The 22289-nt window shown below is 35.8% G+C and overlaps 1 protein-coding gene across 4 annotated transcripts in view; it reads left to right on the plus strand.

The window, feature by feature from the left end:
* Positions 1-22289, plus strand: part of LOC124308603 (hemicentin-2-like) — a 162407-nt gene that overhangs the window by 110573 nt on the left and 29545 nt on the right. For all 4 annotated transcript variants that reach the window (XM_046771442.1, XM_046771443.1, XM_046771440.1 and 1 more), the window contains one exon: positions 19229-19370. In XM_046771442.1, coding sequence (XP_046627398.1) covers positions 19229-19370 — 142 coding nt within the window. The remainder of the gene's footprint in view (positions 1-19228; positions 19371-22289) is intronic.

Genomic DNA, 22289 nt, shown 5'->3' on the forward strand with positions numbered 1-22289 from the left:
TCGCGAAATATCGTATCGAAATATTTAATATTTTGATCGTTTTGCGATGAAAATTAGTGAACTTTGGGCGTGTAGTTTTTTCTTCACGGACATTTTTGCAATCGTATACCTATAATATGTTGTTTCTCAAATTTCTTCGAATAGCATATACACTGAGAAAAATGTCATTGTTATGGTAACTAGAAAAGTTCAGTAAAAAAATAAAAAGTAGTTATCGTTAAAAAAACTGTTTGAATATTGTTGGAATTACGAAAAACGAGGTACGCGTAAACATTTTGCGCTATCGTCGATCCTTTCTAGGTTATTGCAACGCAAAATCAGTTTCTGAGGTTTACTCTACTTTTTTATTTAAACAAGGCTTTAACGTCAATTTATTTTTAAATTTTCGCAACGGTTGCAAGAAAATATAGCAACAGTGATCGTAATGAGAAAGAATAGTAACGGATACCAGACTAGAACACTAATTTTCATTTTCTACCTAGAACTACATTTTTCGATTATCGTAAAAAAATTAAAACAGTTAAGAACCGAGCGGTAACAGGAAGTAAAAATTTCGTTCAGTGTACATATAACGGATAGTTTTATCGGTTGAAAAACTCCCAGCGCTTTGAATGTAATCGTAAGGGGTTCAGATTTTTTTGTCTAAGGCGTAAAATGATGAAAAAAAATGTGTGTTCCGATAAAACTTCGTAAGCCTAGGATTAGCCAAATTTTTATCCCACGCCTTTGAATATTTTCTCTCTCTCCTCATCTCAATCCTACCTACATTCTTCATTTCGTGAAAAGTTTCCTTGATAACGGCAGTTGAGAAAAAGACGAGTCAAACAAAACAAAAAGAAAAAACGCCCCAGCATAGTTCTTGCTGCACTCGCCGTGGAATAGGAACCCTCTTTTATATTTTCTCGTATCTCTGTTCTCCTTTGTTTTATCCTGTTTGGGGAAAATGGGGTTCCGATGTAAGCAGCGTAAAAAGATAATAGGAGACGCGGGGAAAACGGGGGAGGGGATGAAAAAAATGCGGAAAAAAAACGTTGCTCGATATTTATGGGGGTGAGAGCTAAAGAACGAGACAGTGAGAGAGAGAGAGAGAAAGAGAGAGAGAGAGAGTTGCAGGCAGAGGGTTAGGTCCGGAGGGCCCTCATTAAAATAAAATCAGTCGAGCAAACGACGGGATAACGCCTTTCCGAGGATTAAAGAGGATCGAGAAATCTTCATTTTCCTTTAAATCGAAAATTCGACCGTGTACCTTCTGTGTATATATATATATATGTATATATATACATATATATATGTGTATATGTATAGGGACAACATATATGTATATATATATTAGAGTGTTTCAAAAAAACCGACTATTTTTTTTTTTTTTTTTTTCTTTCGAAGAACATTGAAAAATCTTACGAGTGTCCGTCAAAAATGACCTCGGTAAAATATGAGCTCTTAATATTGATATTTAGAGGTGGCGATTCTCAATTTTCTATTTCCCATTTAAATAACATGGGAAAATTTTTTTAAAAATTTAGAATTTTATTGCTCGAAAACGAATCAGTGTGAAGATATAAAGAAAACATATTCTTGTAGGAAATTTTACGCTCTACAAAAAAGATGTGAATAAATATTTGCGTAAGGTAAGTCGTTTCGGAGTTATCAGGCCTCAAACATCGAACCGTTTGAAATAATAATGTTATTAATTTATAAATGCTACAAAACTGACTCATATCACTTGAATACACAATATTATTGATTTTAAAATTAAAACTATAGACTTCCAATGAAATGTTAATTAATTTTATATCATTTTCATAACGATATCTTTCACCGGAGAGAGAGAGAGAGAAATCAACGCAAATTATATTTTTTCGTGTCACAATATTGACGAAGGATTCATTACGTAAGTTATAATTGGATAAGGCGTGTGTATAACGATTTTATAATTGGATTAAGCGGATGTATAACGATTATACGTTATATATACAACACCTGTACGTAACATCGATATTCATTAACGAAGATGATATTGTCGTCAGAAGTTGAGAGTAAATATTATAATTAAATTTCATCCGTTTCGCAAATATTCTTTTTATTATACGTGCTAATTATACGACTTTTGTTAATATACTTATATATGCTTTGTGCTTTATGCTTTCATCGACATTTTACTTCGGACATTCAAGCTTGCGCATGAATTTAAGCTTCTTTGTCGATTATCAATTTTCAGAAGTAAATTAACAGCAGTCTAAGACTTCAATAATATATTCGTTGGATCAAATCATTCGGAGTTTAAATTGTACGGTTGAACTTTTTAATAAGCCGCGAGTCGTTTTTACTTCTGATTGTTTTGTGCTGCATTTGAAAAATTCGCTATTACATTTTAAATTCAATGATTCTGAGAGATATGTTTTTTTTTTTTTAAATGCGTAGTATATTTTTTGTGAGAGAAGATGAAAAATTACAAGGTCCACATTTTTACGGCGCTGCATCAGAAAAATGCGACGTCGCATTTTAAATTTTGTGCCGCCGAAATACATAGTTTCTAAGCAAGGTAGTAATTTTTTTCATAAAAACCCATAATTTTTGTAACACGCATCGATAAAAACTGCATTAGGTGTCTTTTACATCACGATTATAGTAACAGAAAGGTAATTTTTCTCAGATTTTTCTCTCCGTGTGGACTTATAAAAAGTGTAGTAGAACAATGAGAAGTCGAGCTCTTTATTTCGGCACTCGTTGGTAATGGAAAGCGGGGCGGGTGACTAAATTCCCTAAAGGACCCAAGGATCCCGAAGGACTCGGGAGTGTCGCATTCATTTGCAAAAAGTCCTAAATCTCCTTAACGGTATAGAAAAGATACACACCGATAGTATTGCAGCGAAAAACGTAGGGTGTTTTTTTCCGACCGGTTGAAATCAACGGATTCAATTTCACCGTAACGAAAGAAAGGTGGCGAAGAGCGCTTCGCGATGGTTTTGCAAGCACGAATTCGACTTCCGGTATTTCGATAGGAATAAAGACATAACCGAATGAGGGATAAGAAAAAATAAAAAAAAAAAAAAAAAGGGAAAAGGAAAGAATAATGGAAAAAAAGGAAGACGAATCGGGAGAAAATAGAAAAACTACCGACAATGGGAAAGGCGTGGCAGCAGGTCGAACAGGACAGACGTGTCAGCCGCAGGAAGCCGTAACTCTCACCGATTCTATCTAGCCGCTGATGTCTTCGTCCTGCCGTTTCTATACCACCCCCCCCCCCCCCCCCCTCTTTTTCAACAGCTTCTTCTTCTACTTTTTGATTCGCTTTTCTCTCTCTCTCTCTCTCTATTTCTCTCTCATCTCTGTTTCCATTCCCATTATTCTTGGCAAGCACGGATACTTGTGCCAAATCTAGAAACAAACGCTTGTACTGCACTCGATATGCGATATACTGTCGTTTAATTGAAAATAGTAAATGGAGTGAGCGATACAGTGTTGAAAAAAAAAAAAAAAAAAAATAGAAGGAAAAACAGGAACCCCAAAATCGGGCCCTATTTTTGAGCCCAATATAAGTTATGAACAAAAAGAGATAAACGAACGAAATAAGATTCAAAATGATCGTTATTTCATGCTGTATCCGGGTTTTTTTTTTTTTTTGTGTGTTTACATTCTATCAACCCGTAAAAATGGAAAAAACTCTAACCCTATAATAGGGTGTGAAGTTTTAAATGACCAAAAGCGTGGATAAAGTCTTTTTTAATTATTTATTACCTACGTCAGTTATACTAACTTATCATCAATCGAAACCCTAAAAGTTCAAAAACTACCCTTATCAAGGGTTGGGAAGCAATTCATGAGCAACAACATTGATGATATAGTTATTCCTCACAGAAAATCTAGATACAGCATGGAATAACGATTATTTTGAATCTTGTTTCGTTCGTTTATCTCTTTTGGTTCAGAAGTTATATTGGGCTCAAAAATAGGGGACGATTTTGGGGTCCCTCTTTAATTCTCCGTTTTGTCTTTCAAACGGATCCAAAAGTTCCGTTTAGGTATAAAAATACGTCGTGTTAAAATTTGAACTCTTAATAATAGTAACGTTAAGAAGTTGCAAAATAGTTATTGTTCCTTTTGATTTTTATAATAATAACTAACTAACGATGCGTATAAGTATAGAAAATTCACAGACATATTTTTGTGGAGAATTGAACGCTCTTCAAAAAAATAAATAAATAAAATGGTCTCTCGGTATTTTCTGATAAATTTACTCGTTTACTCAGATAAATTTTGATCTTGAGTAACTTTTGAACGAGTGAAGTTATCGGAAAATGATCACACATCGTTTCTTGAAGAGCGTTCAATTCTGTACAAAAATATGTCTGTGTATTTTCTGTACGACGCATCGTTAGCTAGTTGTTATAAAAGTTATAAGGAGCAAAAGTCATTTTGCAAATTGCTCAAATTTCATGAGGCGTATTTTAATAGCAAAATTTTTAACCTGTTTGGTAAAAAAAAAAAATTTTAACACAATCATTGCCAAGATCCGAGTTTGCCGCGATGAAGAATTTTGGAACAGGTGAGGTTATCAGCTCAAACCTGATAAGAACACGGCGAAGTATAAATGTTGAGTTTCGGAAACGTCAGAGAAATTATGTGCCAATAAGGGTGCTGAGATTGGATCTTTAACTTGGAAATTACAGGGGATAAAGTCCCATAACAGTGGTACGAAATGTCAAAACATCTGTCGTTGAATATCGCACATGTTCCTTTAATAAAACCGAACTCGAGTGACATCGTAAATACGAAATGAATTTACGCAACGCGGTGATTCGCTGCCGCAGTGAAAAAATTTATTAATGATAATCAAAAGAAGAAAAAAAACAGAGATAGAAAAATAATAAATGGAGGGAGGAAATTAATAGGTATCATAAAAATCGGTCGTCACAGCAGGTATCGTTTTCACCCCATTTCATCCCCGATCTCTGGGGGCTGGCTGAAATCGCATCGACGATTCCGATGGTCAAAGAATTTCCATGCAGATACAATACGACCTTCGAATGGAACATCCATGGTTATTAGGCTAATATGGTAGGCGAGGCGAGGCGATCCGTCGATCGGTCAATTTGCCGGACTTGGATCGATAAAACTCAACCCTCTTTCCACCCTCGACTCGAGGTAGACGGTCTGGAACCCGGTTCCAACCCACTTGCCCATCGTCGTCCTGAGGGACCCGAGTGTATGAGGTACGGCAATGAATTTTTCAGAATCGAACGCATCGCCCCGAACCTGAGGGACGACCCTCGACTGACAATCAGCTGACTTTAGCTGAGAAAAATTTCACTTCTCGCGGTTGATAGAAAATTCTACTACGATGAGAGAAGCCATAGTGCTAGATTTGCTCGTTGAAATTACCCCATTTTCAACCGGAAAATATCGAGCTTAGGAGTGTACGACAATCTGGAAAATCTGGAACACCTTGAAATGTCACACTGAGAGGAAGTTTTAGTTCAGGCTACCGCTCGGTCTTTAACTATTTTCATTTTTTACCACAATCGATAAATATAGTTACTATTCTTTCTCATTACGATCACTGTTGCTACATTTTCTTGCAACCGTTGCGAAAATTTAATGCTGTAACAAATGAAATTTTTCTCAGCGCAGGGAATTTAAAAGGGGTCATGAAAAACCTGAAATTGTCAGGGGACTTGCGGAGGAAACTGAAGATATCAATTTTTCTATCAACAAGTTTACTTTCTTTTCGTCGAGAAAACAAATTGGCTTAAACTGTCTTTTTTGCACATTATGCATACATTATACTATATATATATATATAGAGTCAATAAGCTGAACGATTTAGGTTTTAGTAACTTAATGGAACTGGGAAAATGTCAGGGAAAACTAAGTTTTATGGAATTTTTTCCCAGAAATTTATGGCCACCCTGCCTTCAACATAACCGACAATTTTCCTTATAGCCCAGACGATGAAGATCAGAATCTGGGGAGTGTTTTTTTTTTTTCCATAAACTCTGTTTCGAGTCAAACGAAGAAAAGATTAAACCCGCGCCTCGTAAGATCGGTGCCAGAAATTTCAGCTCTTTCACCATCGAGTAGTGCTGATATGATGAAGGGATAAAGAGGTAGCGGTGCTCGAACCATTAGCAGGTGATTGATGGCCGTTATTCGTTATTCTCAATAGTCGAATACTGATCAACCATTGCTGTATATGTGTGTTCCATTATTCGGGCCGGATTTCCTGTCGAAAGAAATATAATGCGTTATTATACGCTGCGTATTCCGCATAGTATTCCGCATAGTGTAGTAGTAGTAGTGGTTGTTGTAGGTCAGAGGGACGCTTTGTGCGAAGTATACCGCGAGTCACGTATAAACTGTCGAAGCTGATGAATATCTCCAGATCTTCGCTTCGATTATCACTCTGTGAAAAGTCATTGGCGATAAGTTCCCTTTTTTCTTCGTACCATCGTCCACAAAGTCGTATAAATCCGAGAACGGTGTTTGGTGTTTTCTTTTATTCTCTTTTCTCTCCGATTGATCTCATCTTGTTTTTCATCGGTTCAAGTCTAGGGGTTAATCACTTGTGAAATCTGGTGCACACCTCGCCGTGAATCTTCTGAAATTCTTGAAATCGTTTGAAATCTGTGAAACTTTAGAAATCTCTTGAAATCATTTGAAACATATTTGAAATCGTTTGAAATCCTTTGAAATCCTTTGAAATTACTTGAAATCTGTGAAATCGTTAAGTCACTTGAAATATCGTGAAATCACTCGAAATCTTTTGAAATCATTTGAAAGAGCTTTTGAAATCTTTTGCAATCATGCGAAATCTGTAAAATCTCTGAGATAGTTATTTGAAATCCTTTGAAATCATTCGAAACCTCTTGAAATCGTTTAAACTCACATTTCAATCTTATGAAATCTGTTAAATCTTTCGAAGTCATTTGAATTTCTTTGTGAACTTTTAAATCATTTGAAATCTCGTGAAATCGTTTGCAATCTTCCGTAATCTTTGAAACATTTTAAAAACCCTTTGAAATCTTGGAATCACTTTTACACCAAAACTGACGAGTTTATTTTTTTAATTAACTCCTCGGTTCGAGTTATCACTCTAGTAACTAAATCCTGGGTATGAAGATGTTTTTTACTGATTTACGGATGTAAAAAAAGAAAAGAAAATTTCAGACGTGTTTTCTTTTTCCGGAATGAAAAGAGTTTTATCACGGTGGTTAACTCGTTCCGAACATTTCCACCGATGTGCAGCTTCTCTGGATGCTCAGGCTGCTTCCTCCCAAGTTTAACGACCGTACTTTCACGCCGTGACACCCTTCCTAACGACCCTGCGGGAGTCGCAACTTTGTTTCTTTGACGCTGTGCCGTAGAGAAGTGCATTATGGAGAAAAGTGAAAAACCTTACGAAATAAACGTCGTGTATAAAAATTTTAAAACGGGGCTTTTACGCACGGCGTATAAAATAAATCTCCCTTTGCGTTATGAATATATATATATATATATATATTTATTTCCATGAGGATATTTCGCTGCAAAGCTTTTTGTCAAATCTAGAATAAAGCTTTTCGTCAAACTTTCTAACCTGTTGTACGTATACCTACATTGATTAAACGCTATTTTCGAGAGCGATTTTCTTCCCGGTAAAAAACATTTTTTTTAAATGGTTTAAAAATCCGGCTGTTACCTTCCGAGGTGACTTTTTACGCCACGATAAACAGTTCTAATCCGGAACTGTAACAAAGCGGTGAAATAAATGAGAAGCTGCTCTTGGAAAATGGAGCAAGACGCTGTTTTCTAGCCGTACTTGGAGACGAGGAAAGAACTGGCAGAAAACGGGGGAAGTAAAAAGGACGCGCGGTTACGCAGTAAAACGGTACTATCCCACAGGAACTAGGCGGTTAACTTACTCGTGTCCCGGAAAAATAGCGCGACCTGGAAAATTGCTATTTGACCTTATACGCGGAAGTTGAAATGAACCTGCCGCAAAGCTCCGCGCATGCTTTTTTATTGTGCTTTTTTATTTCCTGATTTCTTTTTCTAGGTACTCGTGGTAATCATTTATTGGGAAAACTGTAATTTTTTTTTTTTTTTTCTTCACCGTTTAATCAAATTTTAAATTCAAAACAAACAAATGATATTTCATAAAATTGCTTTACCGAACTGAAACGTGAATTCAAAAAAAAAAAAATTTCTCGGTATCTTTGAGAAAAAAGTAAAACGTACAGAGATATACTTTCATTAGTGAGTCTTTGACGATATTTTCAATCGGAAATTTATTATAACTCGTTTGATTTTAATCCTCTTCGAATGATCGTCAAGTTTCTTTTTTTTTATACAAACACGATGAAATGTTTCGCGGATTCGAAGCCGTCCTTTTCCCATCTTGATTAAAAACTTTCATTCGCGCTAATTAAACTCCGTGCTCTTTTTTTTTTTTTTGTTTTTTTTTGTTTCTTAATTACTGCAGTCTAGGAAAAAGCTGAATTTACTTTCTAGGTTTGAATTCTCAAGTTTCCCTTTCAAGTCTTTGAATCGAAAGGAGAAATATTAACGCTTTAAGTAAAAATTAATTACACCGTTCGCCTCTTTCCTCGAATATACAGGGTGTCAAATTTCAATCAATCCGGTCGAATATCTCGAAAACCAAAAGTGTGGGTGAAAAATCTTTCGGACAAAAGTTGTGAAGTTCGAAGGGGGAAAAAAGATGAGAGTGGCAGATTTACCATAAATGGAACCGCCATGGTCAGTAGAAGGTCAACATGATTTCTAAATAATCATAGATTTGTAGAAATTTTATTCTTAATTTTCTATATTATTGGATTTTTTGAATTTTTTAATTCCATTTTTTATCAATTCATAATTTTCTTATTTCAAATATTTTTAAACGCATGCTTGTTTATTTTGTCACAAAATTTAAGAAAAGATCCAAATTGACCTTGGCGAGTTCACTTACGGAAAATTTTACTCACACTTTCGGTTTTTGAGATATTTTACTGGATTGATCAAAATGAGACACCCTGTATATACGACTGTCAAATTGTCGAGTAAAACGAACCGAAAGAAAAAACTGAAAACTGCTGCTACATTCGAGGATGCTTGAAAAAAATATATTGCGACGAAATTTTACCTCTTTTGCAATAAGCGAGATTTTCAACGAAATTCCGATGGAAAATTAAAAGATACGGATATTGCCTGAAATTTGTTTTCCCTGAAATGTATCCTGTTGACGTATGTTATCCAGGTACACAAGCTTAGTTGGCAATGTCTGAAATTTTGATCATAACCACGATTTTTATTATTCACAGTTATTCTTCTTTGACTTGTGGTAAGAGAAATAAAAAAAAAAAAAACAACAAAATCTTAATTACACGTATTTTTACGTTATCATCAAACCATTGAATGAAATAAGAGTTATCACCTGAGCTTTTTATTCTCACCCCATAAAACGCAGTCAGGAGCTTCGATTCCGGCCATTTTCCCATCGAAATTTCGTCAGGAATTTACGTCACGACTTTATACATACACATATATATTATTTATTTTTATTTATTTTTTTTTTTCGTTTCGGTGTCTCTTTTTTTTTCCCCACAACAATGACAACGGTGTCTTTGTTCGACGGTCACGTGACATTGGCCGTAATTAAGAGAAACCGCACGTACAGAGCTCGACGCAATAAAATCGGAATGCGTTACGCAACGCGTTACGTGTTCTCTGATATACGAGGGAAACCAGGATGTGAATCAAATTACTTTGACAACCCGTCAGAAATTCCGTATCTCGACGGATTTATGCACCCCTCATTCACCTCGTTTCGAAACGATCTGGTCAGCCGTGCACTCTAAATATTTTTCAAAAGAGCAAATGGAAGGACTGAAATTCGGAAATTCAGCAACGAACTCAAATCACCGCGATTAGATTGTGAGCGCTTGATTTGTTTTGGCTTCTGCAGAATGTGGAAAAAACATGTGGAAGAGTGAACGATTCATTGTCATCTTATATCATACGCTGAGAGAAATTTTTAATTCCTGTCACCGCTCAGTTCTTAACTATTTTCATTTTTTACCACAATCGACAAAATACAGTTCTAGGTAGAAAATGAAAATTAGTTTTCTACCTGTTACCGAAAACTCTAGTATCCGCCCCATAAGTTCGAAAAACACTTTTCGATTGTATGAAAATCACATTTGTTCGGATGTGTATTAACCCTGAAATTCCGTTCCCGTGACCAAATTTTTTTTCCGAGTATAACGAGACAAGTACTTGGGAAGGAGAATTAAAGAAAGCTTTTTTTTTGTTCAAAAAACAAATTATTCTTTAAAACGTGCATACGTGCAAAAATCAATGTTTTTTTTTATAAAAAAAACATTATACTTGCAGCCTTTTTTAACTCTCCTCTTCAACTTAGCGGAAAGTTGATAAAATTTTGAAATTTTCCTTTTTCGAGATTCCTTTTTTCAAAACCTCAAGAAAACATCGCCGTTTCATTCTGTTGCAAATTTTGAGCAGTTTTGTTTTTCTTCTACAAGAACTGCGCACATTCTAGAGTCCGCCTAATTGCATCTAGCTTATATACGACCATGGGTGAAAAGTGAACTGCAGCGTTTGCACGGATTTGCATTGGCACCGAGGCGAAAGGTACGAAACACCATTAACATACGAGAGGATCAAACGCGGAGCCAACTTCTCTTTGACAAAGGACGCTGTTGAGCCCTGATTCACCTGCATTTAGCAGGAAACCAAATTTCCGTCTGAACGGTTTCCGTAATGAGATGCTTAATCAGTTTCGAATCCTGCAGAGAGTCAAATTGCGAAATTCTTGGGCAAAAAATTTGAAAATCTTTTTCCTAAACGCCAATTTTTTTGTTTTTAATGTCAGTTTTTAAACAATCTCTGGACTAATAACGGAATGGATAAGAATCACTTATTTTACGAAGCTTCGTTAGGAGCTTAAATTTTATGCCAACTTCCGGTTGTGGTGAAAATGATGATAGTTTGGTTAACGTTTTATGGTAACGTTACCGTTTATTTATAGTCACGATTCTAATGGTTCGCATTCGTCCCTGTGGAGTCTGCATGATGCTCGCCGAGTCAGCAAATCCACCGATGATTAATTTACTTTAGGCAAGAGGGAGAGAAAAGCTGATGGCTGATGCAGGACGTTCCCGATGGAACATCCCAGGCCTCGGATTAACCGTCGTTCTGTTTTACCGACCGCACTAAATATCCCATTTCTCACATTCAAGACACTGGGAAAAATCACCGAAGCGTCGAGACTCTCCGTTCAATTTATTTCCCTCGCATACACTGTTGTTTCTATATTCCACACTCTTTGTACCTGCACCTTTAGAATACTTTCCTTTTGAGATCGAGACGCGTACGATACATTGAAGAAGATAAAATCTGATAGTACGTATGCATTTGACTCAGAGACTCGATGCAACATTGACTGAATTTAAATCACTACAAAACGTGCCTTCAAATCAATTCGTACGATAACTCGGCGATAATTCTTACGATAAATTAACACCTGACCTTAACTAAGTTAAATGATCGAAAGAGGCAAAAAGTGCCATTTTTCTCCAAAAATAGTACTTTTCAAAAAAAAATTTCACCTACAGCTTTTTTCAATTCTTTTCTTTGACTTGTGTTGCGGTCGAGCTTTTTCTCGGAAAATTTCCCCGTTTGAACAAAAACTGATCGTAGTCAGGATGATTTTATTGGATGTGAGTATAAAGACGAAACGCGTTGCAGGTTGCGTGCACTGAGAGAAATTTCCTTTGTAACAGTAGCTAGAAAAATTCTGTAAAACACGTATCGTTGAAAAAAAATATTGTTGGAATTACGAAAAACGATGTACGGGTAAAAATTTTGCGTTATTGTCGATCCTTTTTTGGTTATTGCAACGCAAAATCAGTTTGCGAGGTTTAATCTACTTTTTTAGTCAAACAAGGCTTTATCGTCAATTTATTCTTGCACAAGCATTAAATTTTCGCAACGGTTGCAAGAAAATCAAGCAACAGTGATCGTAATGAGAAAGAACAGCAACGGATACTAGACTTTCCGTTAACGGCTAGAAAACTAATTTTCATTTTCTACCTAGAACTATATTTTTCAGTTGTGGTAAAAAATGAAAATAGTTGAGAACCGAGCGGCAATCGGAACTAAAAATTTCTCTCAGTGTGTCGATAAAATGAACCATTGACCAGAATGCGTCAAGGTTTCCAGTGAGATACACCGTATGGATCGCTTTACGATTCCCTTGACGCATAGCCGGAGAATTCCGCGTATCCCGCATGCCTAGCCTCAGCCTTAGAAGTAGGCACGTATAACGTTCGGCGAATCGAAAGGCGCCAGCCGAATGGTCCATTAATCTTTGGCTTTTTCCCGCAAAGCCATTGCACTTGCCTATAACCGCATATTTGTACTAAATCTCGCATTATTCGCGGTTACTTGACAGAGAATATTGTCTGCCTGGTACGGTGAGAGTCATTTTTCCCCGTTTTATTTAACGGAGCTTTATTTTACGTCGATTGAAAATCGTTTTTCCGATAAAACATTTGGTTCGTTATTTTTCAATCGTTTTTCTTTCAATCGTCTCGCAAAGTCAATTTCGAATTAATCCCCACCTCTAAAAATATCCTCCGCATCGATTTTTTTCTACAATTCCATTATACAATATTATATGAACAATTTTCATTCCAGAACGGAAAAAGCTCTGCGGCAAGGAATTATTTATCAACTAAAGCCGGGTTCAATTACCACTCGATTACCTTTCACAATTCCAATTACAAGAGAAAAAATAAAAGAAAATAAATAAATACAAACGAATGTTTCTTTTTTTTTCACTGATCGCTTTCAACGATTTTATACCCATTCAATGCCAACTTATGCGGTTCGTTTACATCGATACAGTCGTTCTATTTGATTTCCGTATCACGAAGTCAACTTTTGCAACGAAATAATGTGAATTGTTAATTGAATGTCGGAGTAGAAAATTAGGCCAAGTCGAGTTGCCGGTTTAAATGGACCCGGTTGAAAGGTATAACATTGTTTCGTTGGTAGAATTTCGGAGTCTTTTCGTTCCGCCTTTATAACAAACTTCCAAATATAACGCGATATTCCAAATGAATAGGAGGGTACGTAATATTCATAGACGTGAAGTCAAACTTGTGCTTTATACCTCACAGTCTGGCATTGAATACTCAAACCACAGTAAAGTCCCGATTCAGACCATATATGCAATACATAAGCTTTGTTTGTAATTGAATTTCGCCCGCGTGCTGACGCAAATTTCTCTCACATCTGCCAATCAGCCGCCCATGGATAAAATAATATATTTACTCACTCAAAGAGCTCCGAACACTGAAATATTATACGTATCAGAAGGTTTGAAAGTGCGCGAATTTAGTTGGAAGAATATTCCGATCGAACAGAGAATTTAAAGAACAAAAAAAAAAAAAAAAAAACAGTAAACAACGTAAATTTTATACACAGGTACGATGGTATAATTATTAATGGTTTTAAAAAAATTTTAATATCAAACCATTTTAAGGTAAAAAAAAAATCGGATTGTTACAACGATTTTGATAAACTGTGGCTCATTTTGATCGTAAATGAATTTTTCACGAGTCATATTTTCCGCTTGGCTTCTCAGTTGTTGAAACAAAACATGAATAGTTGAATCATTGTGAGCGTTGAATAAAAAAAGCAATGCATTTATAAAAAATAATCTACCGTTATCCAAAATCTGATTTTTCGTATATTTGTGAAGAATTCGTTTACGAACAAAACGACGAGTAGTTCGTTCAAATCGTTTAAACACTGCGATTCTTTTATTCTAGAGATGATCGATAATGGGATCTATGCAAAAAAAAAAAAAAGAAAGATCTTTTTCAGGGGAAATCGAGTGATCGCAGCAAAAATCTAAACATTGCGAGAAAAACGGACGCGTGAAGCGAATTGATTAATACCTACGGATTGGATAGCGCGGTAGTTGAATTTCGACGCAATTTTGTGTACCTTGTATACGTATATTATACGTATGTGCGATATACGCGAAGAGTGAATAGAATTCGCCAATTTTCGCGCATCTATATAGATATACGTCGAATAGGTGGTTATAATTCTATTTACAGCACCGATTGCCACTACTAATTTGGAAAATTAATCGAAGGGTAATTATCTGCAAATTCATACCTGAACAACGGTATTAATGATCGGCTGCGGCACGGAACGCAAAGCTCAGCTGATATTCCGCGCCTCTCTGTACGCGTATTAAAACTCAATTAGGAGATATCTCTAAATCCAGTATAGATCGATATCGCAATATTCCGCACGGTGGTAAAAATTTCATTTTCCCAATTTCAATCGCGTTCCTTTCGTTCCGCGACAGCCTTTCTAACATAATTTACAACAAATAAAAAAAGAAGTGCAGAAGTGACGACTGATTAAAAAAAATAAAAGAAAACTCGGCCGGAGTTTGGAGTTGAATGATTTTTCATATTTTTTTTTTTTTTCTTAAACAGAACTTTGAGAAAAGAATTTAAAAAAATTATACTCTGCAATTTTTTTTTTTTTTGCCAATTGTCAATTACGTTTGGTTACAAGATGAAAAACGCGGCTCGGATAACAAAATTTAATGTAAAATTCTACGCGTGTTTTTATTCTTATAAGGTGAGGTGGATGAAAGTTACGAGCTCGCTGCGAAATTGAAAATTTCAATTCATCGGGCCGCTAATCTTTCGGAGCTTTTGACGCGGGTCAAGTAAATTTTGACTCGTTCGCTTCCTTTTTTCGCGATAGATTGAGCACGACGGACAAAGGACACCAGGATTTATGCGATGGCCCCGGGAATTTTCTTCGAAAAAGCTCGCTAAGTGATTCTTTGAGGTATTCGACTATATCTATACGCGGCTGAACAACGTTCTTAACTATGTAATTTCACGGTCGGTTCGCTGTCCTCCAACCCCCGTAAAACAGCACCAGTCGACATTCTCTCTCCCTCCCTTCCTCTCCTCTCTCTCGCCACCCGTCTTTGCCTTAATTATTTCAAGAAATTGCAAGACTCAATGTCCCAGAATTATTTTACGACTATAGAGAAGGTTTCGGAACTTATATTTGCCTTTGTTAGCAATTCGGTAGATATATATTACACGGGTCAGAAATAGAACATTTTTTTTTCTTTCTTAGAGCTCGTGTTTGAAGAAATAAATTTTGATTTTATACATCTAATAATAAACAAAATCTTCGTTTATTAATATTATAAAGTTTGCTTGTGTCCTTTTTTCGTTTATAAATAATACCGGTGAACACGAATTTTTAGTCTGGCTTCGAGATGTTGAATATTAATTTTATTAAGTAACTAATAGAAGAAAAAATAGTTTTATTCGATAAAGTTTAATTTTTTACAAGCTGTAACGATATTTTAGAGTTTAAGAAAATTTGTCTATTCTCTCAAACATTTATTGTAAATAACAATTCAACAGACTTCAGTTTCGCATTCAAATTAGTTTCTTTTTTCAAACATCTCAATGTGGCATCCAAGTTTTTTTAATTGTTATTTACAATAAATGTTCAAGAAAATAGGCAATTTTTCTTAAAATACAAAATATCGTTCTGGTTTCTACAAAAGTAAACTTTGTCTGATAAAATTATTTTTTCTTTCATTATTCAAGCCCAGATAATTGCTTATAGGTGTTATAAATAATCGTCTTTTGATTTGTCGTGTAAACTGAAGAATATATTTTTTTTTTCCCACATTTCTGATCAATTTTGCAACCGAATAATTTTTAAACTTGACCATTGTGACAATATTAAAATATATATGTAACACTTGATATTACAGCAGAGGACGAAGAACTTTTTTTTTTATTTTCTAAATACGAATCGCATTATACAAAAATTAGTAATCAATCTCGACCAGGCGACTTGATCAGTCAGATCGTCAAAATCACTGCAACTGCTCTTGAATTTTGTACCTATACAGACTTTTTTCTCACTTGACGTAAAAATTCGATTTACGAAGAAAAGCGGCTGGTGTAGTTTATTTTCCGAACACATATGCAGCAAACGTGAATTTAACCCACGTAATATTTCCTCGCCGTTATTTACGGATCACGAACTGATTTACGAAATAATTTTGCTCCCCATTCATTGAAGGTGGCTAGCAAAAATGTTCGAAATTCGATTAGCTGTTTCTGATTTGTATCGAGATCAAGAAAATCGTGACTAGCTTTATTCCACCTCGAACCCATTGGAGTTTTGTGTATTTTGTATGGTTAAATTGAATGCGATTATTGCGCGTTTAAAATTAGCAGAGACACAAAAAAAAATCTAGCATAATTTATAACACAATTTGATAGTTTTTACGTGATTATTATTCACCCTGATCAAAATTTACATGATTGATATTTTTCTATTTCATAAAACTAATGTTTTTCTATTTACTTTGCCAAAAGAGAGATTTTTATTTTTCCAAACACATCGAGTGATTTTGAAAAACGAAATTATTCAATGTTTTATGCACTAAATCAATATTTTTTTTTCCGATAAAAGACGGTAAAATTTTTTGGCATTTTCACAATCGTTGATATTACGATATTTTTTTTCTCTATTCTTTGAGTTCCCGAGACTTTAATCGTTGGAAAAATCTCCGAAAATCAATTCTACGAGAAGAAGAAAAACCTTCTGTTCACAATAAATCGCTAAAATACTGATTTCAAGTTCGCATCACATCACATTTTTGATAATAATCAGCCCAGCATTCCTGGTCAAATGCAGCTGTGAGTTGAGCATCAGTTGACTGCTGATTTCGATGTTTGCAAAACCGTTTTGGCAGTCGAAGCGAGAGCTGCTGGCTCTTGAGAGATAATTCAACATCGAAGTTTCAATACAAGGCTCGATGCCCTAACAGTTCTGATATACATCGACTACCGAAAGCAGTTTCTAAACGCCACGTCGACTCTGTTTTCACGGTAGAGCTGAAGCTGAAGGTTTTCATTTGCGTTAACTTCCGGTGATGAAATTTCGCGCAATTGTTTGCTCCGAGAAAAAGAGCGACCGCAAAAAATGTTAAATACTAGCCCCTTTTTTTACGCCCTGCACAGATTTTTAAGGAAATGACTTAAGCTAATGCGACAAGACTCGAAATTATCGTTATTCCAAACTGTATCTTGATTTGCTTTTAGTTTACCCCTTTCAACCCTTGCACTTTCAAAAACTAGCCCTATAAGAGGGTGGGAAGTACTACGATACCAAAAACGTAGATCAAATATTTTTAGATTCGTTTCTTTCGTTAAGGTATAATACCCATCTCAGTTATACTCCCTTAGCGTCGATTCAACCCTTACACATTCAAAAACTACCCTTGCAAGATGATTTTTAATTCTTATTCTTCATTAAAATGCAATATCCGTCACATTCTTTGGTACTGTAGTACTTTCGACCCCCTTATAGGAGAAGTTTTTAAATGTGAAAGGGTCGAAGCGACGCCAAGTAAGTATAATTGAGGTGGGTAGTATACTTTAATGGAGAAAAAGAATTTAAAACCATTTTATCCATGTTCTTTGGTACTGAAGTACTTTCCACCCCCTTATAGGGGTGGTTTATCGGTGTGGAAGGGATGAAAGGGGTCAAATAGACGCAAACCCGGATACAGCTTGTAATAACGATTATTTTGAACCTTGTTGCATCAAATTATATTATTTCCTTCAAAAACTATGCAGGACGAAAAAAATGGGCATTATTTGCAGTTCCCTTTTCAGTTGCGGTTAATACACAATCCTTAGCTATTTTTATTCTTTACAATAGTTGAAAATTATAGTTCTGATTAAAAAAAAATTACTTTTGTCAGTTTAACCAGAAAATCTACCATGTGTTACTATTTTTTTTTTTTTTTCTTTTTTCAATTATCATAAATTCTTCTATAGAACTTCCTTGCAACCGTCGCGGTGATTTGACTTTTGTGCAAGGATAAAGATCCCGTTAAAATGAAAAAATTCAGCAGAGTATAAAGAAACGAATGTAATGCTTGAATAACCAAAGAATCAAGTACAACATTTTTTTTTAATATTCACGAAAATATTTAAAGCGTTATTGTAAAAATTTCGTAGTTTTATCAAAATTATTTAACGACCTGTAGAACTAATGGAAAGTGTTCTTAATTTTAGCGGGTGGAGTTCTTTTCGAAATTTGTATCCCGGTTCGACCAGCAAAAAGCAGCTCGCGGTAAATTTTTTTTTTTTTTTTTGCTGAAAAGCGCAGATCGAGGAGATGAGCGACTCGGCGAATGCTAGCTTTTAATTAGAAGACGTCAAATTAGCGGAGCCGCAAGGTTAATGAACGCAACTGCGTGTGTCGTGACCCCAGAAGTAGAAGCTCTCTATGGATAGACCCAATAATTTGAAAGCTCTTTTTGTCACCGTTTTTGCCTTCCCTGTCAAGACAGCTTACTTATTTCCGCCTGAACACGTACTCGCCAAGCTGATTCGAAGCTTTACGATCATATCGAAAAAAAATTCTTTATCGAGCTTGCAAACTGTATAAAAAACATAACCAAATTTATAGGCACAATTTTACTGTACAAATTGAATAATTAAAAACTCTAAGTGAAAGAATTTCTTGTGCTGATTATTTTTTAATTATAAACGCGAATATTTGATTTGTATTACTATTTGAAAATCGTACGTTTTATGTTGGAAGTAATTCGAAGCTTTTGTATACGGAGTTGGCACGATTATTTTACCGGACATCAAGTTCTTAGAATGAATCACACATGCGAAGGATCGTGATCCTTGGACGAAGGGTATCCAATGGAATTACGATTACTGACTTCCTGCAGAAAATGTGTTGCGTGAAATTAAAATTCACGTTTCAGGACCGGAGATTTTTCACCCCGGAACTTTGAACTGCTTATTTTTACAACAAATGGTAGCGTCGAATTAACTGCTGGAAAAAAGAAAATCGATTTCACCGAATCTGTAAAAATCAGTATTTCCAATGAAGCAAGCCATCTTAGAATGAAATTGAACGAATCCAGAAGATTTTGAAAAATTTTTAAGGGATTTTAAACGAAGCATAATTCTAATATATCTGTTTACAATATTTTTATTTCCATCTTGAGAATGACATAATTTGATAAATACTCAAAGTGCGACTTATCTCGTAACGAATTGAATAAAACGTATCGATTTCTGGATAGCTGGATAACCAAGCGACTTAAATTTTCTTTTTCCAGCTCCAGGAAGGCGGCATGAGCGTAAGCATATTGCAGTGGACGCCGAGCGTCGAAGACGAGGGTAAGCATCTGGTTTGTCGAGCAGAAAACCCCCAATTACCGGATGCCGGCATCGAGGACAAATGGAAACTGGAGGTACATTGTAAGTACGACAAATTTATCGCATCTCAGACCGGCAAACTTGCAACGTTCCGCACCGTAAAGTCGAATCTTATTCCTAGAACACTTTTCCAAACTTGCTGACAACAAGTTAAAATATATCAAGGATGAGGACAAGGGTTGGGTTTATTATATAATTTTCACATCCAATTTTTTCCCCTTCTTCTAAAAAACCATTTATCCGTCGATGCGATGGTTGCAAAAGATTTAATTTTCGTAAGGCATTTTGAAACTCGTCTTGAAATGGTTTGACTATAAATAATAGAAATTGGGTGAAAGTTTTTATTATTTTGGAGAAAATTCTTGGTTCCTGATTTTTACTTGACGTTAAAGCAGTGCGAAAGGCAGAATGCTTGGAGTAAATTGATCCTGAAATAATCTAAAATACTACGTGAAAGTTTCATTGCGGATTTCTGTAGCGCGTTTTCGACGATCCGTTCGAAGTGCAGGATATCGGAAAATTCAATTTCTGAAAGTGTGCGGCTATCCCATGAAGATGGAAAGAACTTCTGGATACTTAAACTTGACAACGGACTTTAAGTGAACCGAATAGAAGTGTTATTTAACTATTGAAGTACGATACACGACGGCGTACAAAGTTTCTCAAAGACTGCAGCAAATTCTTCGCTGAAGTTCATTGACTTTTCATAAAGTAGTCAGGTATATTCAATGAAATTAAAACTTGTAGTATTTAATTTATATTGTAAAAAGTTTCGTATAAAATCTGCGAAGAGCTCGGAAAATTACTTGCTTATTTAAAATCTGTATGAAATCTCGTAGTCATATAAAATCAGTTTTACAATCCAGTCAAGTTTCCGGAGCCTCGCGAACAACGATTCGGAATAAATATAGCTTTGCGAAGAAATAAAAAGGTGAATCGATGTTCTGCAGAGTTTGACGGAAATTCCTCCAATCGGCATGAAATTCAATTCTCGACAGACGAGCGAGCAGGACTGACCCCAAATCCAGTGTCAACAAGCTGTTTCGATTGAAAATATCGAACGTGACGCAAAGCTGTGAAATTGTGTGACTTAAATATTATCATATTTTTCACGTGCCTTGGCGTAGGTAATTCAGAGCGTAAGATGAGATCAATATTTCCTTTTTGTCCCTGAAAATAAGCGCCAGGATTAATTTTTTTTTTTTTAAATCATTTCGTCGTTTTGATCAATAGTTTTCACAATAGTGTTTTATTACAAGTCGACCGGAGTTGTTTATAAAAACGAGGATATTCGCCTACCTTTTCATGGTACGCAATGGGAAAAATTTCATTCTTGACAGTTATTATATCAGAAAATTTTAATACAACGTTGTTGTTGTAATTTTGTTTGTTTTTTTTTTTTTTTCACTTGACTAGAAATTTTTCTCGGTGTATCCTGAAGTTCGGTATTTCAGATTCGAAGCTGACGATAACCCAAATTTTCTGCCGTTCAAAATTTATAAATATAATTTGAATGATTTGTAGCATCCTTTATGAAACTAGGTGAACAAATTTGAATAACTCGTGCGACTTGCAGTCATAAATTTGCAGGTCCGTGGATTCCTACAGAGTTGTTTCTAAGTAAATGTCGCATTCTGGTTTGCATCCCATTGAGGGTAACAAATATCGGTAACGCAGAGCTACCGATTTATCGATAGATAGCGCGTTTCAACTCGCTATGAGTTGGAACTGCCCGTTGTAACTAAGTTGTGTGAATTCTGAGATGGAATTTCGTTGAGCCGAAATCTGAGATGGGATGTTGTTGCTCGCAGCCGGCGATACAAGGTTACTCGAATAAAGTGATTACGAATCGGTAGGTCTGTCTTACCGATATTTGTCCCCCTTAGTGGTAGGCAACCCAAAAAGTCGCGGCGTTTGCTTGGAAACACCCTATAAGAATATCGCTTCTTTATCGGTTTTATTTTTCGACGGTTTTTCTCTTTACTTATTTTTATCCTTTTTGAACGGGTGGTGGGCAAAAGGATGAATCCAATCAATATGCCCTCCGCGTATTCCCAATCTGCAAGCTCTCGCCGCAGGGTTCAGAGGGAAGATCGTTTCTTGAAAACAAACGACACGACGCCAGGCATCCTGAGGGTATAAGACCAGATCCAGGGAATTTTCGTTTATGCCTCCCGCTGTGGGGGAGGAAGTGCGTTCGAAAATCCGACTACTTCCGCCCTCCTTCGGCACTGGCTGTCTCATTTTCCCTCCCCGCGTTGCTGACATCCTCCTCTTTCTCGTTCCACCGACTTGGCAGCAAACAGAGAGTAGGTATAACCCACGAGCTGCTTTTTTGCCTCCGATTTTATTTACTGTCTTTACATATATATGTATGTATTTTTTCCTTTCCTCCCCTTCATTCCACATCTCGCGTCGTCTGTTTAGTCAGTTTCTTACATACCTACACTTCTTTCAGTTCCCCGCTGCTCAAACTCCATCCGATAATTCAAACGCTCAGATTATTTTGCTGTACGTTATCTATATATGTATATATAGTATACATATATACTGATGCCGTAAACGGAAACGGCCTAATGTCAAACGTCGTCAGCCGGAAATCGTTACGCCCGGGTAAAACTAACGACCGGTTTCTTCCAAATTGCTACTGATCGTTAATTACATACCTTAGTTATATATTGCGTTCTTATTTTCACTCTACGAGGAAGAATTCTTAGCTGCTAAATCAATGTAGCTCTGACTTTTTCATATCTTTTGACTTTTTCGTCAATTGGAATCTAATTATGTATCGATGCGGTTGTGAGTTTTATGCAAAATACAGATTCACTATCCATTTTCACCAAGGAAATATTTACTTACACATCAGGTCACGAGACTTAAATGATTTCACTCAATTTCACCCAATTTTCAGTCGAATTCTATATAACTTTTGTTTAGGTTTTGAACGATTTCAAGTTATTT

Source organism: Neodiprion virginianus, chromosome 7 (genome assembly GCF_021901495.1).
Source record: "Neodiprion virginianus isolate iyNeoVirg1 chromosome 7, iyNeoVirg1.1, whole genome shotgun sequence".
Classification (NCBI taxonomy): domain Eukaryota; kingdom Metazoa; phylum Arthropoda; class Insecta; order Hymenoptera; family Diprionidae; genus Neodiprion; species Neodiprion virginianus.